The 26,693-nt window shown below is 32.3% G+C and overlaps 1 protein-coding gene across 8 annotated transcripts; it reads right to left on the bottom strand.

The window, feature by feature from the left end:
- Positions 1-6,215: 6,215 nt before the first annotated feature.
- Positions 6,216-22,497, bottom strand: LOC139481393 (differentially expressed in FDCP 8 homolog). Of its 8 annotated transcripts, none has more exons than XM_071264705.1 (14): positions 22,377-22,487; positions 18,442-18,488; positions 18,087-18,114; positions 16,566-17,057; positions 15,772-15,869; positions 15,036-15,185; positions 13,233-13,377; positions 12,296-12,360; positions 11,737-11,836; positions 11,232-11,359; positions 9,684-9,797; positions 8,993-9,214; positions 7,211-7,323; positions 6,216-6,433 (listed from the first exon to the last, which is right to left on the bottom strand). In XM_071264705.1, exons 4-14 carry the CDS (start codon positions 17,047-17,049, stop codon positions 6,364-6,366), a joined length of 1,689 nt encoding a protein of 562 aa, XP_071120806.1. In that variant the 5' UTR covers positions 17,050-17,057; positions 18,087-18,114; positions 18,442-18,488; positions 22,377-22,487; the 3' UTR covers positions 6,216-6,363. The 8 variants fall into 8 exon arrangements, with proteins under 8 accessions (XP_071120806.1, XP_071120812.1, XP_071120809.1 ...); XM_071264711.1 differs by having other exon boundaries at positions 16,566-17,036; positions 22,377-22,452; XM_071264708.1 differs by lacking the exon at positions 22,377-22,487 and adding an exon at positions 19,463-20,022 and having other exon boundaries at positions 18,442-18,872.
- Between the last annotated feature and the right edge of the window lie 4,196 nt (positions 22,498-26,693).

Here is a 26,693-nt window from a genome sequence, read left to right as displayed (position 1 = left end):
AACAAATATGTTGTCAATAAGAAACTCCAGCAAGCTGATCACTTGTTCTTCTGTGTAACCTGTTTGACCTTTTTGTTCACTATAAAAAAAAATGTCATATAGTATCCCAAAGTAATGAATTTATAGCGTATTCTATCATTTTTATAATGAAAAGGAGTGTGGAAAATTTCTTTAAGACGATCTTCCAATTTCACATCGGGAATGATGGTATACAAGATTGAAAACTGAAAAGTTTTGATATAACTAATTTCGGAGAAAGATAGAAATAAAAATTAGCCGAAAGATATTTAGATTTTTTTTAGAATCCTGATATGGCTAATACCACTACGCGAGTAAACAGTTTCACAGTATTTCTGAATACCTTCTTTCACTGCGGACGCAATTTTTGTGTCAATCTGACAGACAATTCCGTTGTAGCAAATGCAGATAAGCCGCGGCAATATACTATTTTTTGTACGAAATTTTGTGAAGCTTAGGTATCCAAAACTAACAAGATAATTCCTCAGATTTGCTGGTAAACATAATTTTCGATGCAGCCATGGTGGTCTTATGATGCGCCAAAATCTCATCATTGGTGGGATTACCTAGTGAGTGCTCATTTATTCCTTATTCCTTTTAATTTACAAGACACCCATAGAAAAACTATGTTCAAACAAAGACAATATCATTTTAACCTTATTCCGCAGGAACAACAGCTTTATCGTGAAGAGAACAATACATGTTATAGATATAGGAGGATGTGGTATGAGTGCCAATGAGACAACTCTCCATCCAAATAACAATTTATAAAAGTATACCATTATAAGTCAAGGTACAGCCTTCAACACGGAGCCTTGGCTAACACCGAAATACAAGCTATAAAAGGCCCCCAAAACAACTAGTGTAAAACCATTCAAACGGGAAAACCAACGGTCTAATCGAGAGAAAAAAAACGAGAAACGAGAAACGAGAAACACATATAAATTACATAAACAAACGACAACTACTGTACATCAGAATCCGAATGTAAGGCTAGTTGTACAGTAACATCAAACCAGAACGTACCTAACTAGTTTGCGGTCCATATTAGAGTAAAGCAAAGTCCCTTTTACCAACTAGGACATTATTAAAGATATATAAAAAAAATATTGAAATACAATAGAGCACGACTCATTATTTTGTATAATTTTAAAAATCGCGATATGTAACTCAAATTCGATTTGCACTGAAACTCACACCTCTACTGAAGGAAACACAAACGGCCATAACATCAACCGACTACCATTAACCAGGCTAGGAATAAACTAGGACTATTATAATAGTCCCAGAAATAAACACAAAGTGAAACATGTTTTACCTAGTATATAATCTTGATCAATGAAATAATAATAAAAAAAGAACGCAAAAGCATATATGTACATTAAAAGTCTATTAAGAATAAGTACTGCAGACGGAAGAAAGAGAAAACGTGTACACGGTACACAAGTTAAACATTTCTCAGTAATACCACATCAAATAATACTCAATTTAACGGAAATCAAATTAAAAGTACTTGAAATGCATGTTTACATAGAAATACAAGTTCTTACATTTTAATGTAACCACTACTAGTACTATAAGATGTCATACAGACACGACATGCAATGTATAGAAAAACACTGTTTTTTACACTTCCTCAGTTAGGTCAGTTGGTGTTTTCCCATAGTATTCACAGACAAAACAAAAAGGTATCGATGAAGTATACACTTCACATATTGCTGGAAAAGCATTATTGCATGTACGTTCACCCAATAGAAGTAGCTAACAGAAGACCTCATATTAATTTAATGTAGAAGTGGAGCTAACCGAACGACCCTTAGAAGTAGCTAACAGAACACACAATAGAAGTAGCAACCAGATAACCCAATAGAAGTTGCTAACAGAACACCCATAGAAGTAGCTAACAGAACACCTCATAGGAGTAGCTAAAAGAACACTCCATAGAAGTTGCTAACAGGACACCCCATAGAATTTGCTAACTGAACACCCCATAGAAGTAACTAACAGAACACCCCATAAAAGTAGCTAACAGAACACCCCATAGAAGTTGCTAACAGAACACCTCATAGAAGTAGCTAACAGAACACCTCATAGAAGTAGCTAACAGAACACCCCATAGAAGTTGCTAACAGAACACCCCATAGGAGTAGCTAACAGAACACCCTATAGAAGTAGCTAACAGAACACCAAATAGAAGTAGCTAACAGAACACCCCATAGAAGTAACTAATTGAACACCCCATAGAAGTGTAGCTAACAGAACACCCCATAGAAGTAGCTAACAGAACACCCCATAGAAGTAACTAATTGAACACCCCATAGAAGTGTAGCTAACAGAACACCCCATAGAAGTAGCTAACAGAACACCACATAGAAGTAGCTAACAGAACACCTCATAGGAGTAGCTAACAGAACACTCCATAGAAGTTGCTAACAGGACACCCCATAGAATTTGCTAACTGAACACCCCATAGAAGTAACTAACAGAACACCCCATAAAAGTAGCTAACAGAACACCCCATAGAAGTTGCTTACAGAACACCTCATAGAAGTAGCTAACAGAACACCCCATAGGAGTAGCTAACAGAACACCCTATAGAAGTAGGTAACAGAACACCAAATAGAAGTAGCTAACAGAACACCCCATATAAGTAACTAATTGAACACCCCATAGAAGTGAAGCTAACAGAACACCCCATAGAAGTAGCTAACAGAACACCCCATAGAAGTAACTAATTGAACACCCCATAGAAGTGTAGCTAAAAGAACACCCCATAGAAGTAGCTAACGGAACACCACATAGAAGTAGCTAACAGAACACCTCATAGAAGTAGCTAACAGAACACCCCATAGAAGTTGCTAACATAACACTTCAGAAGTGGCTCACCGTGGAACACTACAGGTCATACATGAGGGAGATACATCTGAACTCTAAAATAGTTTTAAAAGACTAAAATCAGCAATTCTTTTAAACACAATACTATTTTTTGTCATGCTACTACAAAGAATTTGAGTGACCCCAAAACTAATGCTAAAACTATTCTGGTTGAACTTATGGAATGGCTGCGTTGATATAACTTTATGGTACTAGTAATTTGTCTTTGTTGATGACACTATGAAATTAAGCTTTCGCCAGATGTTTAACTTTCATGATCAACAATTAAGCCAGGTTCAACTAATAGCACGGACACTGTGTATCTTTCCTGATCTTCGTGAACACACCAAAAGTTATCAAAGCAGGTTTTGTGTTGCTTTTGTTTTCAGTGTTGGAGTTAATAATTCATTTTTTCATGTATAAGTGGTTTGTCTTTCATGTTGCTTTCGGTCCTTTGTTCGGACAAACTTGTTCGCATTTTCATTACAGTCCTTCACATTCTGTCATATTATTTTATTGTGAGAGAATTGAGATATTCTACCTAATTAGAAGGCAAGAGGCATCGGTCAATCCACTAAGCTAAGGAGACCATGATATGAAGCATACTCACTGACTATATTAGAAGACTTTAAATTGGGCAACATGAAGAGTGTAACTAGTTTTGTACGACTTCGTAGGACTTCTTTACACTAATAGAACGCACGAGTTTCACCCCGATGTTGAAGGTTTCTTGTTGGTTATATTTCATCTGATATACATTTATGGTTATATTTCACTTATTTCTCGGCAGTATAGGTTAGCTGTTTTTTTTTCTTCTTTAGTGTTATATGTCTAACATTCATATTTAAGTATTTTATTAGACAACTGATGGCTGATATTCTTGCACTTCGTATTTAGAAACCACGAGACTAAATTTATTGTCTTGCCTGCAACTAAAATAGCAGCTACCAAAGCATATAAGGATAACAATCCGACGACGGCAACAGCGGCCTAAACAATTTGTACAAAGCTTTTTGCCTTAGAAGGTAGAAATCATGGATTTTTCCTACCTGGTTTAGAAATGCCTTATGTTACGAAGTTTTTGTCTGTCATCAGTGGCGGATCCAGAACTTTTTGTAAGGGGGAGGGAGGTCCGCTCCAGTCACGCTTCAGTGATTCCCTATATAATCAACCAAATTTTTCCCACGAAAAGGGGGAGGGCCGCCAAAGCCCCCCTGGATCCGCCTATGGTCATATGACCTTTGTCCTTAATCTCATTAGTTAAAAAATACTCAAATTGGTCTGTCTAAAATGCATTAATAAGTAGGTCAACTAAATATGGTGTTTTAGAGACTTTCTATACTAACATTATAGTTATAGTAAGTATAGAAAGTCCCTGGGTGTATAGTAAGATTGTAAAATGTTTATGTCAGTTTGGCATGTATTATCTGAACTTGACCTCAATTTCATGGTTCATTGGTCAATGTTAAATTAACATAGTTTGTTCATCTTCTCGCATAATATAAGCAATATGTCAAAAATATATTGGTGTTGGGATTTGATTGTAAGAAGTACATGTCAGACTGGCAGGGTTAATCTGTCCTCGACCTAATTTTTATGCTTTATTGGTCAATGTTAAGATATTCTGGTTCAGTCTATTTCTTAGGTTGTATAAGAAATAGGTCAACTATATTTGGATTTTGGAATCATTGTATAACTTGAGGTGTACATGATTATCAGGCATGTATCATCTGACCTTGACCTTGTTTTCATGATTTATTGGTAAATGTTATGTTCATGGTTTGCTGTGTTTTTTTTATACTGTGGGCAATAGGTCAACTATATTTGGAGTATGGAATGATTTTAATGTGTAAATATCTATCTGACAGGGTTTATCTGACCTGAACCCCATTGTCATTGGAAATGATTCTTGTAGTAAAAACATTATCTATACATAAAAATATACAGTTGAAATTAAAATTGATCCTCATAAATTTTACCATTCTTTTTTCCTTGGTTTCTTACAAATTAAGCTTACTTGATGCGTCATACACAATGTATATGTACATATGTCAATACATTAGACTTTTACTGGATAAAAAGGTGAAGGTGAAAAATAATTTCTTTTTGGTGTTATGTACCATCAACCTGCATTTATTTGCTGTAAAATATTGTAAAAAGGGGTGTGAAGATGTCATATATTTCCTCAAAGTTATTTACATGTATCTATCAAGAGATCAAATAAAAGTCAGATGTTTTTCCTCGCCTTTTTATCTATTATTGCATTAAAATATTTGGGCAAAAAATTGTTTGTAATCATTACAATTATTCTATGACTGGTCTGGATTTGTAAATAGCCCACAAAACACTTAATACAATTTTGATGCTCACATGAGCTCACTATATGAAGTCTCTATTATTCTTCAGTTGTCTAAATAGGAATTCTATTGCACAATAACTTTTATTTTTGAAAAATTCACTGTGGCCAAAATGCAAAACCACGCTCCTAACTGTGTATTCCTTCCCTTCTCTTAGACTTTCAACAGAAAACTAATCATGGTAAGTAAAGCAGACAAGAAGTCAAACTACTTCATCACTAGCGTGTCAACACTGAGTTTGTGAGTTCAAATCAGCATATATATATGGCAGGTGGGCTTGACCCTAATCTTAATTGACAAGTATTTTCAGTTTTTCTACAGAAGGTGAGTACTTTTCTCAGGTTTCCACTGACAGACACTAAATAGCACAATAATGATGTAAGTAGCAAAACACCAATCAATTAATATAAGTATTGGATATTTTAATCTCTGTATTAGTATTAACTGGTAGATTCTATATTCAAACAATATACCTGTATGTATATATATAAAAAAGTGAAGATAATGAGAGTTGCCCCTACAGAATAATTGTTTTTGTCATGACATCTAGTTTAATGCTGTAAAAGGCTCTTTGTTTTAAACCATCTCAAAGGCTTAGTTCTGACGATTGATGGCTTTGTTAAATTAACTCAGTTTTTGGTGTTTGAAGATTGTGGCCAACCTTACCTGCAAAAATGCGTTTTGTTTTGTATTCTTTGAGATGTGTTTTAGACCTTATTGTTATACTATTTCCCTTTGCCCATGAAAGTGTCTTACTTGTTGTCTTGGTTTGACAATGAGATATCTTTTTTCCCTTTATAAATCTTTATATATACCACATCATAAAATGTAATAAATGTTATAGATTCGGTAAAAAGAGTCTCATGTGCTAATCTAACCAAAACGTGACAATGATAATGATGATGACAATGGATGACTACAGTATTTAACATCCAGTCCAGTGGTCCAAATATTTAAGATATTACAACAATTTTTCAATTTATTATAAAAATATATCTGAAAGACAAACAGAATCAGGAAACAAGTGAATTCTTCTTGTTTTTCACAATTATTGCACATTTTTTAATATGTTCTTAAAATTGATGATAGAACAGTCTGTATGCATGGAATGTTGTCAAGTAGCTTTTCTTTTGTTTTTCCTTTCACATCTTGGACACTGAGATCCCTTCTTGATAAAACAGTGCCTGAAAAAAAAAATGCTTGACCAATAAAAAAGAAAAGAAAAAGATTAAACAAGGACTTAGGATTATTATTAAAGGTATAAGTGATTCTTTTAAGTTTGTACTACTAACAGTTGGGTTGTTTCCCTTTGACAAAATTCTAAAACTGGAAATTAGTTGGATATTAGTTCTAGTTTTAGAGTTTTTTGCCAAGGGAGACAACCATAAAGTAGAATACATCCACTCTGTTCTATGTAAATCTTAGGGAAACAACTTATTTTATTGCATAGTGCTATATGAACAAACTTATTTGCAATCAAGTGCAATTGAACCAAAAACGTGAGATGGACATATGATGTACAAAAAAGTTGTCAAAATCTTGCACACTATAACACGTGAATTCTTTTTATTGACTTGGACTAGTTTGTTGTATTTAAGTTGTTTGCCTTTGAAAAAAAAATTGGGAACAAAGATGATTTTTTGAATTTGGACTATAGGAGAGAATTTGTTTCAATATTGTGATCTAAAAAGTTGTATTAGCTGAATTTTTTCATGTGAACAAACTTTTTTCACACAAACAATTAAGCAAATGTAAAGATTTAAATAGATTTAAAAAAGACTCCCTCACCTAAATGAAAATCTATTGTCAACTGCCATAACCCATATGTTGATGTTAACATGCAGACAATGATGCATTGATCCTAAAACTGCAAATATTTTTGACCTAATCACTTGACTTTTTTGTGTAAAATGAAAATTGGAAATGGTAAAACAAACTATTGGAACTAGAGTTTTACTTACCTATGTAAAACATATGAACACTGTGAACACACTATTGCTACACTATCAAATGGAAATAATGTTTCTGTATGGTCTTTACACAACTCACAAATAAATCCTCGAGCTCGGCATAGCTGAAAAATTAAATATGATATTTAATCGGATTCAATATCTTAACTAAATGTTCAGTGGCAAACATATATTAGCCAAACAAATAAAAAGAGACATTATTAAAACTGTTATGTCACAATAAATGCGAAATTATCTGTTGAAATTTCAGGAAATGCTCTTGTAAAACAGAGCAATGATTTAACATTCACATTCAAATTAAGTTGGTGTTTATTCTTAGATCTCTCACAATCAAGCATTAGCCCAAAATATAAGAGAATTACTGAATAATTGGAGAGGTAACAATAGTCTTCTCGATCATTGAAAATTGATTATTTCTCACTATGTAGTGTGTGGTAGTGATGAGCTTCTGGAATAGGTAACCTTTTCCAGCTTCATGATAATTGATGAGGTTGAAAATTTAAAAAAATAAAAATATGAAAATGTTGCCGATAGAATCATAAGTATCTGATACAAATCAATTTCAAATAATGTCTTTTGATATGTGTAATGCGCATTTGTGTATAGTGCGCACCCCCTTTATGGTCCAAGAAACAATGAAAAAAAGTTTAATGGTCATATAATACTCCTAGACATTTTTAGAAAAGTTACAGCTCCAAAATCGGCAAACAGGAAGTTTATCGGAAAACAATCTGATATCAATTTTTTTCCCACATTAAAAATGGTCTTAAATTCATCACATATTTGACAAATCTATAAAACTATCCATGAAATAGCTTAAGCTTGATAGCTACAGGTGTATTTTTTGTCAAAAAAACATATGATAGGGTATGTTTTTTTGTACAATGTATTTGAAATAAGTGAAAAGGGTACTCCATGTCACAGCTGCTCACCACAACCACAAAAAGGTAACAGTTTTCTTTGCCAATCAGACCACATCTCTTTATTTTTAATCTGTCAATGCATATTAAGGGGGATCAGGACTATTGGACTGCGCATAATTTCACGCATGAATTACAATGCACACGAAAAGTATTTGTCGTAAATTCGACATTTTTTTTTTTAATATTTTGATTGATTAGAAATGTTAAATCATTGTAGCTATGTCACTTAAAATATTTTCGTTATTATGTTTAACTTTTAAAGGCTCAAAACGACATTTCACACATTTTCACCATTTTCTCGCCAAAATTTGGGTTTTAATGCAAAATAATTTTTTTTCCTTAATGTTTTTTATTTGCTCATTCTTTGAAGCTATATTTTCAGCTTTTTATATTACAGTTTTGGACCAAGCGTCATAGAACGTTTTTTTGATATTCCGATAAAAATATGTCAACACCTCTATTTTCCCTATCATTTCATTGAAAAATGGTCCTTTTTGCATACCTGTTTAAAAGTAAAATTTTGAGCTTAAATGGTCTGTGACCCCCTATTTTATTTCGACCAATTTGATTCACTTTCTATAAAGAATAAAATAACAAAAAATACGGCACTTCTAATAGAAAATTTGAATACACCCGAGCCACCTTAAGTTAAAACAACAATAACCAAACTTAAGGATAAGAAAAAAATAAACCTATTGAGACAATCTTATTGAACTATATTAAACTAAAATGTAATCAATCCTGTTTTAATTGATCCTTTGGTTTGTCAGATTTTTCTATTTTCTTGATTTTGAAAATTTTAATTTTGAACTAAATGTATATTCAATATTTACCTTATGTGACAACTTACCTCACAATCTGTTTTAATATGTTGAGCCCAGGCAGAGTGGATTGTTGCTAAATCTCCTAATAATTTATCTGATTGAATATCAAGGAAATCCTGCATAGAATACACATCTGAATTTTCCACAAAGTGTTGTCTACCCTTTAACATCAACAGAAATTTCTCACTCATTGCATTCTTACAAAGCAATAAATATTTTTTCATAATCAGAAGTTCTTCTCGTAATTTCTGAAAGTAAGAAAAAAATCAATCAGTGAAAGTTTAACAATATTTTGTAGGAAGAAATAGGAAGGCACAAAGCTCTCATTACATTGGGGAGAGCTGACATACTTGATGCAATACTCTTAAGCTTGTAAAACAAAGAAGACTTACAGTTTTTATCATGAAAACCACACAAATACATGATAAAGCAATGAGAAAATTTTCCGTAGATATTTTTGGTAAAAACTTTTAATATGCGAATGCAAAAAATCTGATATTGGATAATTATCATTATGTTTAATCTATAAAGCTCCTTAGGTTATGTCATTTTAAATCAATGTATATAATTTTGGGCCCTTTATAGCTAGCTGTTCAGTGTGTGCAAAGGCTCCAGGTTGAAGACTGTACTTTGACCTATAACGGTTTACTTTTACAAATTAAGACTTGGATACTCACACCACATCTTCTTATATCTATATACAATTCATTATCTTACCTTAACCTCACTCAATTCTTCCACATAATTAAACAACATTGGATTAACATCTTGGATTCTCATTACTGCTTTATCTGTCATCAATTTAAGGAACTGTTTGGAAGCCCTACAAACCTGTAACATATTCAACAATATATTGTAAAACCTGAATTTTCATTTGCACAGAAAAGACAGAAATACATACCTTTCTTTTTACTTATGAAAACACTTTATGAAATTAAAACTTTCTATCTTAAAAAACTGAGGACTAGCAATCTTTGAGAGAAATTTCAACAAATAAAACCAAATAGAACTACTTTGCTTTACATAGAGATTAATACATGGCCTTTTCCATATCGGCCCGGGTATCATCCCGAGACCCCCATATCAGCACCTTGACCAAGTCTCTGGATGATACCCAGGCCGATATGGAAAAGACCATGTATTAATCACTTTATCATATACTTAAGACAATTGTTTTATGTATGGCAAATTAACAAATAAAATAACTGAAACAGTCAAAAACTTTATAAAAAAGTTAAACTATGAATCCAACAAATACACTATAATTGCCCAACAATAACATCACTACCTCCATATTTATTTATGTTACTATTTCCTATAGAAGCATTTTAAAACATTGAAAATTTGGAAGAGTTTTATAATCATTATTACTCCATGTTTGTTGTACTATAAAATGATACTTAATTGTCAATGGAATTTATTAGCAAGAACTAAACTATCCCCAAAAAGTTCCCGTAAATTTTGACGTCGTCATAAAAAATATCTGACGTCACAATGGAAAAGTAAACAATCGAAACCAGAAATACCGGAAGTAACTTGCACGAGAGGCACTTTTATGGGTTTTGTGCACGGGATGCCCCTGATATGGATTATCAGCCCGGGTGGGAAATTATGGCTTGTGTACTTCCACTCATTACACATATGCAAAAGCTATCATATCAATGCTAAGTAAATGATAAAAAAAAATATTAACAGAATGAAGTCCTGATAATACAGTCATGTCGTCATATAAATCTACTGTTTACAATACTTAAATTCTTTTGTAATACTATAGTTTTTCTTCCTAAGGATATACATATATAACCTTAGCTGTTTTTGCTAAAAGCTTCAGAATTTTAGTCCTCAATGCTCTTCCCCTTGGGGAAAATAGAAACTCATAAGTCATGACAAAACAGAAACAAAAGATTAAAAGATAAACAAGTCTGCAGTAAACTTCAGAAAAACATAAAGACAGAACACCGATCAAGTCAGATCAACCTTCCTTTTTGATTTTTTTTTTTTTTTAAAGTTATATGACTGTAAGGATGTAAATAGGGGGTGATGATATAATGTTTTCTTGGACTTAAACCTTCCAGCAACATAACTGTCATGTGAAATCTTAAGTCTAAACTTGTAACAAGTCTAAAGTAAAACTCTTGAAAGTTAAGGTTCTACCTGATTGGCCATTTTCTGGTTGTGATGTAAGGCTGATAATGAAGAAACAATAGTACAATCTAATAGATTAATCATATTTAAATAAGAAGCTGAAGAGACAGTAAATACTACCTTGTGCGGTTCAAAGTCCCAGTTATGCAGAACTCTCGAGGGTATAACCATGGTATCATTCCAGTGACAAAGTTCACAATAATAGTTCCCACTGTAATCACATAGTCGTGGTTCACTGAATCCACTTTCTAAAAATAAATAATCTATATCATTTTCATTGCAGGTAGTAACATTCTAATGATTTAAACATATTTTTTTGTCATTATGAACTGGCAATGCACACATACTGACAACCAAAACTTTCCAAATTAATTTTAAGTCGCCATTCAAAAAGTAAAAAAAGAAAAAAATTATACCTTTTTTTTTATAATTTCAAAAATGAAATATTTTTAGGTTGGTAATACTAAAAGTGATAAATTTATTTTCAATATTTATGACCAAAGACATGCAACACCAGCAAATCATTTATTTAACATTCTTATCATAAATTATAACCTATTCTGTCACTCATTGTATAAGTTATTATATAAAATATTGATAGTTCTACTTTATAACTCCAACTTACTAAATGATATGTGACTTCTACATTCAGCACACCTGTAGTTCTGAGCTGACAAACCTCTATCTGGACATATTGACAAACAAAAGATACCATTTTCTGCAACCTAAAGTTAAAATTAAAGAAATACTACTCTTCCTTTAAAAAACTATTCACATACATGTATTTTGTGATCATTAACGACAATACTTGCTGTTCAGAGAACTTTGTGAGTTATGTTTGTGATCTATGTTAAATTTGCATAATATACTTTTGAAATAAGTCTAGTTTTTCCAAATATCTAGCATATCTCCTTGTGACATTAAAAGCATAAAATTTTGTTATGAAGTTTATCAAACATTTGCATTTTAACTATTATAATTTGTTTATAAAATAATAAAGGTATAAATAGTGATATACGTATTTTATATTTGGAGAAACAAGTTGGTCTCAAAAAAAAATCCTTTCAAAATAATGATTAAATGTGAAGTTTGATATAAAAACTCTTTTAACAATGTTTAAGGATTTCTAATCAAATGGGAGAAAATTCAGGAGGAAATTGGACATGAAAACAGAATTCACCTACCTTTAAGCTTGCACAAGTTCTTTTGATGCCGTTGACACATTTCTCATGGCAGCTGTAACCACAATCTGGAATAAACAGTTTTATTATTGATACTTTTTTTGTACTTTCATTTATTGATAATAATATAGTGTTTTTATACTAAATTCTGATGATACATTTATGCATAATATCGATTATAACTAACAGTTATCAGAGGGTGGTAAAGGGTTATTTTTTGTTTCACGTTTTTTCGTGTTTTGATGTTTTATTTCTAGTTTTCTCGTGTTTGGTTTGGATGTGCATGCCTCTTGTTCTTTTTTTTTTATTTTCCGTGTTTCTTGTCGGTACTCTTTATTTCTTGTGCTTGTCTCGCATTTGATTAAAAAGTAAACAGGGACTAAATTCAAAGCCATTCCGGAGATTGTTTTAAATAATGTGTTCCCAGAATATTTAAAATTGCTTACTTATTAATTATTATGAATAATATTTTTCTTTCAAATCAGTTGCAACTAGCAGACGCTAAAAGGTGACTGCAGGGTCATCATGTCCATTATATAATGACTACCGGTAGATGATCTCCAAGAAAGGCTGATTAATAAATAAATTTTTTACTTTTTCCATTGATATTTCCAATCTTATTTCTCGTGCTTCGTTTCTTTCTGATTTTTATTTCAGAGCCCCCTTTACCACCCTCTTATCATACCACCTCTCTTTGTTTCTATACTAGCAGTTTTATTAAAGATTTGTAGAGTCTCATGATACCACTTCATGAAGCTTCTCTGCTTGAATGGCTTCTTGAATGTTAATATGAAAAGCAACGATCCAAGAATCATTCCTTCGAAAACTATTTTAGTAAGAAAATATTAAAGCGTTTTGACAGCATTTTTTAATTGCTTTGTTTCTGCATTGATCTGAGTTGAATGACTTTTTTTACAGTATGAATGACATTTAAGTATACCTGCACATCTTAGCCAGGTCTGAATTACCCCTAGAATCATTGCATTACATTTCTCACAATAATGCTTAGCATTACGACTATCTTGGATTGTAAACTTGTGTCCCAGAACAATCTTAATGTCAGAGGATACTGGTTCTGGTCCTTCCTGAAAAGTATATTGTACCATAAGAGAAGCTCTATCATTGGTAGATTACAGATATATTGTATCATAAGAAAAGCCCTGTCATTGGTAGATTACGGATAATGATTTTAATAATTTTGCTTTGAAAGTATAATTTATCATAAGAGAAGCTCTGTCATTAGTAGATTATTGAAAATGATTGAAATTTGATAAAAAAATATATATATTGATCAACACATTTTAATTGGGTGAAACACTATTTTAATAACATTGTGGTGAGACTCTTGAACATGATTTGTGAGCATGCAAGTTGAATTTCTGAAATTGTCTACTGTGGATTCATTTATTTTCGTGGGTATCAATTTTCGTGGATAGAGAAGAAAAGACGTTTCGTGGTATACGTAAATTCGTGGATCGCTGATTACAACAACAAAAAAATAGATATGTAATTTTGGATTTCTTTTTGATTTAGGAGATCATATAACCTCCTTGGTTTGATCAATAATAAAACAAAACAAAAAAGAAGGAATTCATTGAAAAAGTTGTGAATTGTCAAAATCCTCGCTTGTTCATTCTAGGTTAAAGTGTTCATTGATAACTTCGATTACAATAATGGACAGAGTCAACTAATTATTTGTTGTTTTACAATTTATAAATTCTTGTCTGAATTATATAAGGCATTCAAAACTTTACGATTTAAAGCTCATTTCCCTAATCACGATATAATAAACAGTGATATAAGTATAAGGTGTGAACATAAATGTTCCTGTCATAAACAATATTACCTACGGGCAATATCCCCGTACTTAATCCTATTGATTTTTAATCACTGGTAAACCAAACTATGACACGGTAATTAACAACTTGCAGTTATTTTCCATGAACAGTTTTAATCAATTTTAAAAAGTAAATTATCACTGATATTCGATATATTTATTATAGATTTAATCAAAATACTTGTATCTTCTTTCAATAAAGAACACGTGTTATGTTACAATGTTTATCGCTGGTCAACACTATACTAGAACTGCATAACATAACCGGAAATAAACAACCGACTCCATATGCATTTCTCGGGATTATTCTTCGTTGAATTCTTAAATTCGTGGTTCGCTGTGACCCACGAAACCCACGAAAATTGGTATACCACGAATAAAAATGAATCCACAGTATTTGAAGTTTCTTATACAAGGTGTCAGACCACCAATTAAATATCCCTATCTGTTCAACCAAATTTTGCCATTTTTCACAGCTTTCTAAATATTTTACCTTAAGTTTAACTTCATAGAAACCAGGTATATCCTGATTCCTGAATTGTATATGTATCAGCTTTCTGTATGCCAATTTTCAACATACCTTTAAAGCCTTCTAAGAAAATAACTGACCTTCAAAGAGAGGTACTCCAAAAATAACCCCTGGTTTTCTGGAAATCTTAAATTAGTATACTATGGAGTGCATTAATCCTCAATTTTTAATGCAAACTCATAGACAGGTAAATTTTGGCTCAAAATGGTCTAAACATATTTCTCTTTCACCAAAAGTTTCATTTCTGCCAATTTGTTGGTTAGTTTAAGTAAACAAGGACATCAAAAGCACTATTTTGTGTCCGAGTAGTTCTACTTTTACATACGTTCTAAATTGGAGGGAGTAATTGGTGGTCAGACACCTACAAACCAGCTTACCTTTAGTTCCTGTAACTTCAGTCGTAGCTGAATCAATTTCTGAACCAGATTTTTCATTCTGTCAGAGTGAGGCTGTGCTTCACTGATCATTTCTTTACAGTTCTCTATAGCCATCTCTAATTCTTCATGATTACTTAATCCAAAATGTCCCTACAAAACAAATATATACATTGGATTCCTTGTAACTGTAAAATCCTTTGTTTTAGTCTTGTGTTTGTTTTTCTTCTGTTACACATGTATGTTTTTTTAATTGCCCCATGATCTTTTTTCTCTCTATCTTATACGAGTTGGTTAGACAATTTGGACTTTGAAATGCCCTCCTCTGAATAAAATCTGTTTAATGCTTAATGGTTTCCATCACTTATATATCAAACCATTCAATTAGGATGTTTGTGGAAAGTATGTTTGGGGAAAAAGAGGGAAACTGCAAATAGTTAAGGAGGCAGGTAAGTGAAAATATTAAGGTGAACATGTTGTTCTGTGTGAACCAAGGAACTGAGTTGAAGACTTTGTCCTATAATGGTTCACTTTTTTTCAATTGAGACTTGGATGGAGAGTTGTCTCATTGCCACTCATACCACATCCCTGATGATGCACTATTTTATAGAGGTATAAATTCTACCCAATTTGCATCTATCCACTTATTATATACATGCACTTGTAAATACCTCTTTGTCAATATTTATCTTTTTCAAACATCACAACAGTTGTATTTTGTACTTATATATATATATACCTCAGGATGTGAGAAATGATCCTCAGCTAGTCCAAGTTCAGCATTTATAGTGATTTCATCCCCTGTCTCTGATAAATTGGTCCATGATGAAAAAGATCCTGTGGTGCAAAAAATACAATAATATAATTCACTTATTCAAAGAAACTGTTAGAGTCGATGTGTTGAGTATTTTCATTGATATCATTCCTGACTGTATCATATTTTATATCAAATTATGTACCAATTTCAAGTGCTGTATACCTACATTTCACTTCAAAGAACTGATTAAGATTTTTTAAAATGTGTTTTTATTCTATATGTATAATCATCAAGCAATATTCCAGAATAGCACCAGTATTAAATGGTGACAGGAAAAATTCAACATAAAATTTTTGGTACACTATTGTGGATTGTTTGTAGTAACAAATTTTGTGGATTGAGGATTACCTGTTTTTTTTGTGGATATTTGAATTGATGGTTTTGCGAAAGTCTGCATACAAACCTACAGAAAATCTGCAATTGTTGAACATTTAAAAAATTCATAAACCGGTTCACACAAAATCCACAAAATTTTAATTATAATTTTTAAAGAACAATTTAATGGTGCAGACAGTGACTGTTCATGAAGCTTATTCAACTTCAATTATAACTTGAAAGAAGGAGTGTCAAGTTTTATCCAGACAGCAATTCACATTTTGGGCAAATTGGAAGTCTGGAAATGCATAAAAATGAAAATTTTAACGTTTCATCCAGCTGTTAACATGGTTAAGTTTAACAGAAACATTTATCAATGGTATTATTAAGGAACAAAATACCTGAACGAGGCCTTGAATTATTGATTTCAAAATGATCTTCTTCCATGTGTAAGTCTCTATCAAAAGGATTAAATCTACTTTGACTAAAGGTACTGGGTGATTCCCCTTTATCAATTTTTGTCGTCTTTTCAATACTATCCTCTTTACTTGCGTCACTGAGACCTCGCTTTTTTAAGTCTATTTCTAACTTCACAATATCATCATCATGTTCAGGAACAAATTTTTCATTAATTTTCTTCAATGTTTCTTCATCAACAGGTCCTATTTCTCTAAAGGAGTAGTCTTGTTCTTCTTCAGAGGAAATTTCTTCGTCCGACAGACCAGTAATTACAGTACCAGTAAATTTAATGGAAGCTGTATTATTTTCAATACGATGAATGATACCTGCTGTACCTGTGTTATCTATTGTAGTTTCTTTTGATGCTCCTGGTAGGTCTGATAATGTTCTTACTTTGGCAGAAAATTGTTCTCCTGAAACATTCATCTGTAGACCTATAATATGTATTTAATACTTTTTAATATATTTAAAGTAGTTAATTGAAAATTTCAAGATATTCTGAGTTTCAACACAGTATATAAATATAGCAGTTGGAATGCTAGAATGTTATTTTAATAGAGTATTTTTCAATGTTTTATAATACATTTCCATCTAGACAGTTCAAAAGAGGGTCTTGTAAGGATATATAATAAATTAGAACAAAGATAAATTATATAAGGCATCTTAAAAATCTTTAAAATCAACATTGCTCTTTGAAAACTGCTTTAAATTTGTATGTGTGTTTTCCCCCTCAAATAGCACAATGAAATTATTTATGGAAGTCCCCTAGAATTCAAGCACTACAAAATGTACATTTTGAACACATTTTAATATATAAACTCTATTCAGGTAGCACCCTGATATCAATAATAAAGCAAAGGAATAATAAGAAAAAGGAGCATATTCTGTAAGATTTGGTAGTATATGTACATACATGCATATGATAAAGGGACATAATTCATTTTAAAAGTGTACGGATGCAGGTCCAGAGTTTTGAAAAGGAGGCCTACACTAGTCAATCACCCTTGAAAGGGTGCACACGACTCAATTCTGAATTTACTAGGATTGTCAGTTTTCCTATTGAAGGTTGGTGGTTTTCTCTTGGCATTCAGACTTCCTCCAATAATAAAAACTGACCGCCACAAAATAGCCCTAATACGGTGCTTAAAAGGGGTGTTAAAACACAAAAAAATCAAATCAAATCAAATTTTAAAGGTGCACTAGCTGTTAAAATCATGTTCATCTATTTGACTCAAATTCTCATATTTGATTTATAACATACTAAAACACTTATCTAAAGTATAATAAGTCTTAATTAATAAACAGCTAACAATGCATATACATTTGTACTAGATAATATATAGCAGAAATTCATGTATATTCTAGTCTAGAGGCCATCTAATTACTGTATGACCCTGAACACTACTGACAGTCACATAACATGATATAAATTTATATAAACATAAATATAGATAGATACTGACCTGATGCAAATGGATTTTTCTATCTAACCTGTATAAGAATGATATTTTTGTGGATCAAATCAGTCAACCAAATGATTTACCTTTGTTTCTCTTTCAATGTTAACTTGCAAGTGAATAATTCATCATCAACCTTTCTAAGCTTATTCTTACAAAAAAAAACCGTACAGTAACATACATTTGTGTACTGGCTACTAACAGCGAATGATCATTTCACTATTACACTTTCAATAATGATTGAACAAATAAAAATCACAATTTACACTTTTTATTTATCTCTTAGCTAGTGCCTCTTTAAAGAAATCAAATCATATTGTCCCGATTCTTAAATTTATACACCTCGTATATAGAAACAAACCTCAAATTACTGTCACCAATTTAATTGAATTTCCAACTATATATACTCTGCAAATAAAAAATAAGAGAAATCAAAATATAGAATCTACCTCAATCGTTCATGATGGTCATGAATATAAGATTACTGTAAACTCAGAAACTGTTGTGAGTTGGAAAAATTGATAAAAATTCTAAGATAAGTTATTGCGATTTCAGGAAAATCTGTATATCAGATTACGAGTTTGTACATGTACATTGTATCACAAAAAAGGATTCTGATATTCACCCAGTTGATTTTTTTGCATTAGTAAAAACCTCGTGTCAATTTCTAAATTTACATTACTTTACATTAATTGATTTCTAATTATATAAATATTAATTTACATCTCATTTATTCATGTTTTTTGTTTTGATGTTCTCAGTATCCATGAAAACTTTAAAGTCTTATCAGGGCTTATGAGTGGGTCTCATTGGGGTCTAAGCGTGACGCAGGATTGCCGATTTTTTTGTAAGCGTGACACGTGAAAGTCAAATTATTGTGTCGGGAAAACGGGAAATGAGGTCTAGCGGGACCCGGGAAATGACAAAAAAAAATGTGAATTGCTTACGTACATAGTGTAAGCGGGATACTGGAATCTGACAAAACAGTAAGCGGGATCCGGGATCGGAACCCCCAAATGAGACCCCCTATATAAGGGATAGTCATGCAATTGAGGGGTTGTTCCTAACCTGTTGGAGGCAATGTCTTTTTAATACAATTATTAAATTAAAATTATTTTGAAACTCAGATCATAGGGGTTTGTTTCAAACCCTGTGCTCAGAGTGGGTCCCATTGGGGTCTAAGCGTGACGCGGGATTGCCGATTTTTCGTAAGCGTGATACGGGAAAGTCAAATTATTGTGCCGTGAAAACGGGAATTAAGGGCTAGCGGGACACGGGAAATTACAAAAAAATGAGAATTGCTTAGGTACATAGTATAAGTGGGATACGGGAATCTGACAAAACAGTAAGCGGGATCCGGGATCAGAACCCCCCAATGAGACCCCCTTATGAGAAAGCACATTACTGCTAAATTTTTAAAATACTCCTTTTATTTTTATGTGTTTTTAATCGAATACTTAATTTTTTGAATGAGCATGTACATGTACATTATGTACATGTATCCTGTTAACCCTTTTTAGAGGTGTTCAGTTTATAATACTTGTAATTAAGATTAAAATAGTATAAGTCATGTAAGTGAACTACAAATTAAATTGTTCAACATATATTCAACAATAAGTCAAATGAATGAATGGTTCATTATAGTGCAACCTGTATATATGTAGAACTCTAAAGTGCGATGGGGACGCTAAAGTACGATGGTCACGCTAAAGTGCGATGGTATACGCTAAAGTGCGATGCTTACACACGCTAAAGTGCGATGGTCCGCGAAAGTTTAGACGTAAGAAACGTTGTTGGATTATGACGTTAACAGTCGTTTATACAAATCAAAAATGTACAAGCTAGAATATATATTACAACTTATAAACGAGCTCAGCCAGAAACCAAGTGTCCATGACTTAATTAATTTAAACCGAACTGTGCTTTGTCGACTGAAGCAGATGTGTGGGTTTTTTTGCGGGTGCTGGAAGGAGAACTTGTATCTGAAATTTACTTTGTAGATACAAAATAGTATACGTATATGTATCCTGTATCCTGCATTTATTGAAAAACGGATACATTTAAATAATTTTTACATTAATTGAAGTTTTATAAATAACTTTGAGGTCCCCATTAAACTATTGTGGATTTTTTGGAACAGAAACGTATGTTGAATAAAGGTACATGTTTTCAAGCGTATATTTATCATGCACTTAAATCACTACCGTTAAATTATAAAGCCTATTACAAATTTAAACCTAAGCTTACTAGCTTTTGCAAAAAGATTTTTTTTAACAGCCATGTACTTTAACATTTTAGCCTTATATAATCTTATCCGCTTGGTTCATCGCACTTTAGCGTGCTATACCATTGTACTTTAGCAAACAAACAACCATCGCACTTTAGCGTGAGACACCATCATACTTTAGCGTAGACCATCGTACTTTAGCGTGAAAATCGCACTTTAGAGTACCATCGCACTTTAGAGTACCATCGCACTTTAGAGTCCTACATATATACAAAACTAAATATCTAGTACACAAAATTAACTATTTTTTATATTATATTTATAAGTAAAGATAAAGTAGCAAAAGTAGCAAAAAAAATCAATTTAAAAACTTTTTTTATCATGTTTATGAAATTCATTGTTTCATGGCACTCAATGAATTAGTCCCAGTTGTTTCTTATCTTTACATCAAAATGATATGTATTTTTAACAAAGTTATCTAACAAATAGTCTGTTAATGCATAGTTTTCTCTCTTGGTATATTTTTTCTGTCTACTGTCCATCTGTTGTCATTATCGTGAATGCGGATGTTGTCATATCTGGTCTGGTTCCTATCCGTAGTTTACACAAAAATGTGCAATGGCGGCCGTAGAAAAATTTACGAAAATGAGTCCGAGAATAAACATTGTTTGACAAGAGATTGTGAATGAATAAGACGCTTTTAATGCATTAAATGGATTAAACATAAACTTAAGCCAATTATGATAACTTTTTAAAGAAGAATTAAACTTATTTTAGCTCTAAACCAAAATCCTCGCTCTCGTATTTCGGGAAGAGAAAAAAAGTAATTTTTGGAGAGTTGCACAAATAAACGATCTTTTTAAAAAAAAAAAGAAATCGTTTCAATCTTTGAAATTTCGTAATACAAAACATAGATTTCGAATAATTTTGTGATTGCATTTTTCCATGTCGAAATTAGTGATTGCAGACACGTGGTATTAGTCATGTCACAAGTGTCAGCTTGGGATATTCACATCCAAACAGTTATCACCCTGAGGGCAATTAACACCTAGCTATTTAATCTCTTGATTGCCTTTAGTGTCCGACTTAAAGGGATTACAATTAAGGGTGATATAATTTTTATGATCATAATCGATAATAGATAAAAGTTCAAAATTGAGGACAAGTAAAATAGCATCTTCAAAATAATTATAGCATCGCGGGAATTATTATAGCATCACGGTGAAAAAATATAGCGTCACGGGAATAATTAACGCTAAAACGGCCTGGGGAGAACACTGTTGTTTGGTATATCAAAAACATTTTATAATTTAGCAATCACTATTTTATTGTGAACATTCTTACAAATGTATACCATGCATAATTTGATACATCTTTTCAATCATTAACCGATTTCATATATTATGGGGACGAAGTCCCCAATAACAGTAGAAAATTCAATAAAAAAAAAAATTCGGGAAAATTTCCCGAATTTTTCATTGTACTAATGAACTCAAAATCGTTCAATTTTTTTTATGTCATGTTTTGAAATCCCGGACCTGCGCAGAAATGTACAATATACTTCCGTTTTCCGGTCTCGTTTGTATGAAACTTTGAGTAAAATATATATTTATCAGTCTAGTATAAAATAGGAAGTAACGCGCAATACTTATTTTATTTTTAATAATTCCTTGATATGAAAAAACGTTACCTAATGATAGCGTTTCTTGTTTACATTGCATATGACGTCATAATTTAAATATCGTCACAACTAAAATCCCTAACAACAGAACCAAAATCGGAAACGTTACTGTATTTCCGTGATATTTTTTTGACAAATAATTGAGTTACAAAAAAATAATTCATACAGACTTCGTCCCCATTTACAGGTAATGCCTGCCTCATATTACAGTACATGTAGGTGTCACTTTAAGGAAATATAAAACGGAAGAAAATGAGAGAAAAATACAAATATATCCTCATAATCAGAAAATGAAACGAAAATGGCCTAAGTTGGAAAGTAAAACTTGTCCTTGTTATTCACTGCAAGAAAAGTTTTACAAATCGGATTAAAGTAAATTCACTTTCACCTCTTGCTAATAACAATTATTCTCGGTTCAGTTTTCTCACATGATCAAAGATCATTTTGTTTTTGTTTTCTAAAACATTCCATTCGGACTTCTCTTATCTAAATAATGACCGAGATGTTCCTAATTTTCGTACCAAAATATATTTTCAAAAATAATGGAAACGAACGACCCCTTTATGAGTATTTTTTTTTTTATAGTTTCTCACTGGTTTGTTTCCATTAAAAAAAATCAAATCAAAAAAACTTAACAAAAGATAGTACAACGATAAGTTGAAAAAAGCTGTATCATACACTCAAAAAAAATTGATACTAAGGTGGTTCTTATGTGAAAAAAAAGTGCCGTAAAACTAAAGGCATGCATGACATACATGATTATTAAGTTGGCCCTGTCCTACCCCAATTCCGTCAATAAAATGTCTAGACCAAGTAAATCAACATCCAATACCTCAATTAAAATGACTAAAAAACTCATGCAAATTATTCTCAAAAGGCCTACACAGATCAGGATCTCAAAATTTTGTAATGCAAGAGATGTTAGGACCATTTTTGCATAAAGACTGTGTTTAAACAATTCAAAACTTGCGGTAGAAACGTTATATAGTAATATTTGAGTTCATCAAACTTTCCATCAAGCAACTTTGTTTTTTTTTCTAATGTCGGAGCCCCGCTTGATAGTCTCCAGAATTATAAAAATATTAACAAACCGTACGGTTGATCACTGTTCCTTTCCCACACTGTCACATTTTTCGGAAATCCCTGAAATGAAATAAAATATATCTATACTAACTATTCCAAAACTAAGCCTGGTATCTTTGATAGCTATTAACATGTTGAAATGTATTATTGTATTGTTTGTTTGTGTATTTCTCTGTCCTGAATGTTCTTTCATTTATTTGTGCGTAGTCCATTTGTGTAGTGTTGTTATTTTATATTTGTGTTATATTTGACATTACCATGTAAGTGCGAGGTTTGACTGGCCGCAGGACCAGGTTAAACCCACCATTTTTTCTAGGAATGTCCTGTGACAAGTCAGGAAAATTGCAGTTGTTATCTTATAGCTCGTTTCTGAGTGTGTCGCGTTTCTCGTTTTTTTCCCTTCATTTTAGTGTTTCTGTTGTTTCGTTGTTTTCTTCTTATAGTTGGCGTGTTTCCATCGGTTTAGTTTGTAACCATGATTTGTTTTCTCCCAATCGATTTATGACTTTCGAACAGCGGTATACTACCTTTGCCTTTATAGGTCAATAAACATGATATAAAAATGTGTATAATTAAAATCAGATATCTGGTTATCAATAATATTGAGAATGAAAATGGGGAATGTGTCAAAAAGACAACAACCCGACCATAGAGCAGACAACAGCCGAAGGCCACCAGTTGGTCTTTAATGCAGCGAGAAACTCCCTCACCCGGATGAGTCCTTCAGCTGGCCCCTAAACAAATATGTATACTAGTTCAGTGACAATGGACGTCATACTAAACTCCGATACACAAGAAACTATCTAATTAAATGTCATATAAGACTAACAAAGGCCAGAGGCCACCGACTCATCTTCGCTAGCCAAGGGTTACGATCCACTCCTTGGCTAGCGAAGATGCCACTGACGTTGGACAGGCGCAAAAATGCAGCGGGGTTTAACATGTTTTTTGAGATCTCAATCCTCCCCTATACCTCTAGCCAATGTAGAAAAGACAAACGCATAGCAATACACACAGTAAAACTCAGTTCAAGAGAATTCCGAGTCCGATATCAGAATAGGTAAAAAAAGAAACTTAACATAATGGCAATAATAAATACATTAATAAAGGACTACTAGCAGTTACTGACATGCCAGCTCCAAACCTCAACTAAACTGATTAAAATATTATGTCTTGATCATATGAATATCAGGCACAATCCCTCCCGTTAGGGGTTTAGTATTACCATCATAAAACATATGAGAAGAACATAACCTGTGTCATGCCAACAACTGGTTTTAGAATAAATGTGTTTAATTCCAATGCAAAGACCTTATAAATGAATCAATATCAAAGCCAAAATATGCAATCTTTAATGACCTGATGACAGTTTCGGAACTATATCCCTTCTTAATAAGTCTGTTTTTAAAAATGTTTTGTTAGCTTTTGAGGTGAATACTGACATTTTTGAGCTTTGTAAAGAATATTGCCATACAAGATTGGATGTGAAATACCTGAACGTATAAGATGTCTACATGTTGAGTTACGGTATATTTACGAATGATGTCCTTGTAAAATTAAGTAAAGGTTTTGACTAGTTTGTGATATCGAAAACCCTGGTGTAATAATTTTTCAGTAAAATATAAATTGCTCCCACCAAAATCAAATACTAGTATAGCTATAGCTACTGGTGGAAAAAGCTCTCGTAAAAGTAAATGTTATATAGGATCGGAGTGGGACTAGTTTACATAATATTTAAACCAAAGGAGACACTACAAATCTGGTTTAAAATATTTAAATTTTCAAAATATTAATTCAAATAAATCCTGACAAAAAAAATTAGGTTAAAAGTGAGAAAAAATAGTGCATATTAGATCTTTTGTAAACATACATTTGAGCACATCTCGTCGACGTTTTTTTTTAGCAATCCAATATTTTTAGGTGCTATATCAGCAGGTGCTCTATCAACAGGTGAGTGATCTAGACCTTACTTGGAATATCTATGACTATTCATTGCTGTCATGACTATGATGCATCCTTATTTTTGACATTTTTACCTAAAGTTTATGTCTGTTTTTAATAATATTAAAAACATCCTTGTCAATATAATTGAGTTTTATACGACTGTCATACAAGTGAGAGGGTTCTCTAGTAATAAAACCAGATTTAATCCACCATTTTCTACATTAGAAAATGCCTGTACCAAGTCAAGGATATGACAGTTGCTATCCATTCGTTTGATGTGTTTGAGCTTTTGATGTTGCCATTTGATAAGGGATTTTCCATTTTGAATTTTCCTCGGAGTCCAGTATTTTTGTGATTTTACTTTTGTATATAATGTAACGTGTAACCGTGCGATCAATGGATCCGTATCTGAATAAATCAGGATTTCAAGTGTTCAACTTAAATTTGCACCACAACAAGTTGTCCTATTTAAAACAATTAACACACCCGTATATGAATTCACAATGTCAAATATATAAGCTACACAATGCACATAAATTAAATTACAGGGTGAAGTACCTCATTCACAATGCACAGACACAGTGTTTCATAACAGAACATATTTACACAATGTCACTATGCAATCACTATGCAACATGTATCAGACCGATTTATTCACAATGTCACTAACAGATTATTATGCAACATGCATACGGCCCTTTATTACACCATGTCACATATTATTATGCAACATGCATACGGCCCTTTATTACACCATGTCACCAACAGATTACTTTGCAACATGCATCAAGTAAGTATTACACAAAACGTATGAACACAAAATCACATATATACAACTTCTATTTACAACGTCCACCAATATGTAGTATCACCTTGTTAGTCTGCAACTAACCACAATAACACAATTACACTTGCACAAATCCTTCAATTCACAAGGAATATAACACAGTTGAACTCACGCACTAACTATCCCTTTGAGTTCCCACACAATGAATATTATCCAACTGGTAAGGTTTAACACAGTGCACTTTCACTAATACACTTCCGCAATATAACAACTTGCAACACCAGCAAGTAAACACCTTGTATTCTCACTAATACAAATCTATGAAGTATTCACACTTCCACATAGTACAACTTGCAACACCAGCAAGTATACACCTTGTATTCTCATTAATACAATAACCACTTATATATATATATATATATATATATATCAGATTCACTTTATACATTGTATCACAATCACTATTGCAATATCCACATATAAATCCGAACACTATTTATATATCCTTTGGAATCACTTAATTCACTCTACTTACCAGTTAGAAAATAATCCCTGATGTTATCACTTCAACGGTCCACATATAACTGACAAAGTTTCAAATGGAAGTTTTTAACGACCTTGACTGGCTATACAGCCCTTGCACGGTCGGTCAAAGTTTCTCTGTCTTGAGCTGGTTTATATACTACGATATGGAACGGTCCATTATACTTGAAGGGGTGAAAATAAAGACTATACTGATTTTAGGGGTGTTTTAAGTAATAGATGGTGCTCCAACTATGGAGAAACTTATAAAAATATAGAAACACAATTAACAGGAAAAGACAACTGGTGTTTCACATCAAAATAAATAAACTATGACCAATTTTCGTTACAATAATATTTATGATACAC

Source organism: Mytilus edulis, chromosome 7 (assembly GCF_963676685.1).
Source record: "Mytilus edulis chromosome 7, xbMytEdul2.2, whole genome shotgun sequence".
In the NCBI taxonomy this organism is placed as follows: Eukaryota; Metazoa; Mollusca; class Bivalvia; order Mytilida; family Mytilidae; genus Mytilus; species Mytilus edulis.
The sequence above is the reverse complement of the archived record's forward strand: the minus strand, read 5'-3'. Positions and strand labels throughout refer to the sequence as shown.

Excerpts from the sequence above, each read along its gene's own strand:
- LOC139481393 (XM_071264703.1), bottom strand. The coding sequence starts at position 17,049 with ATGAATGTTTCAGGAGAACAATTTTCTGCCAAAGTAAGAACATTATCA. Across the intron at positions 12,361-13,232 it reads GACCTGGCTAAGATGTGCAG|ATTGTGGTTACAGCTGCCAT; the intron begins GTATACTTAAAT and ends TGTTTATTCCAG. Across the intron at positions 7,324-8,992 it reads ATATTAAAACAGATTGTGAG|CTATGCCGAGCTCGAGGATT; the intron begins GTAAGTTGTCAC and ends TTAATTTTTCAG.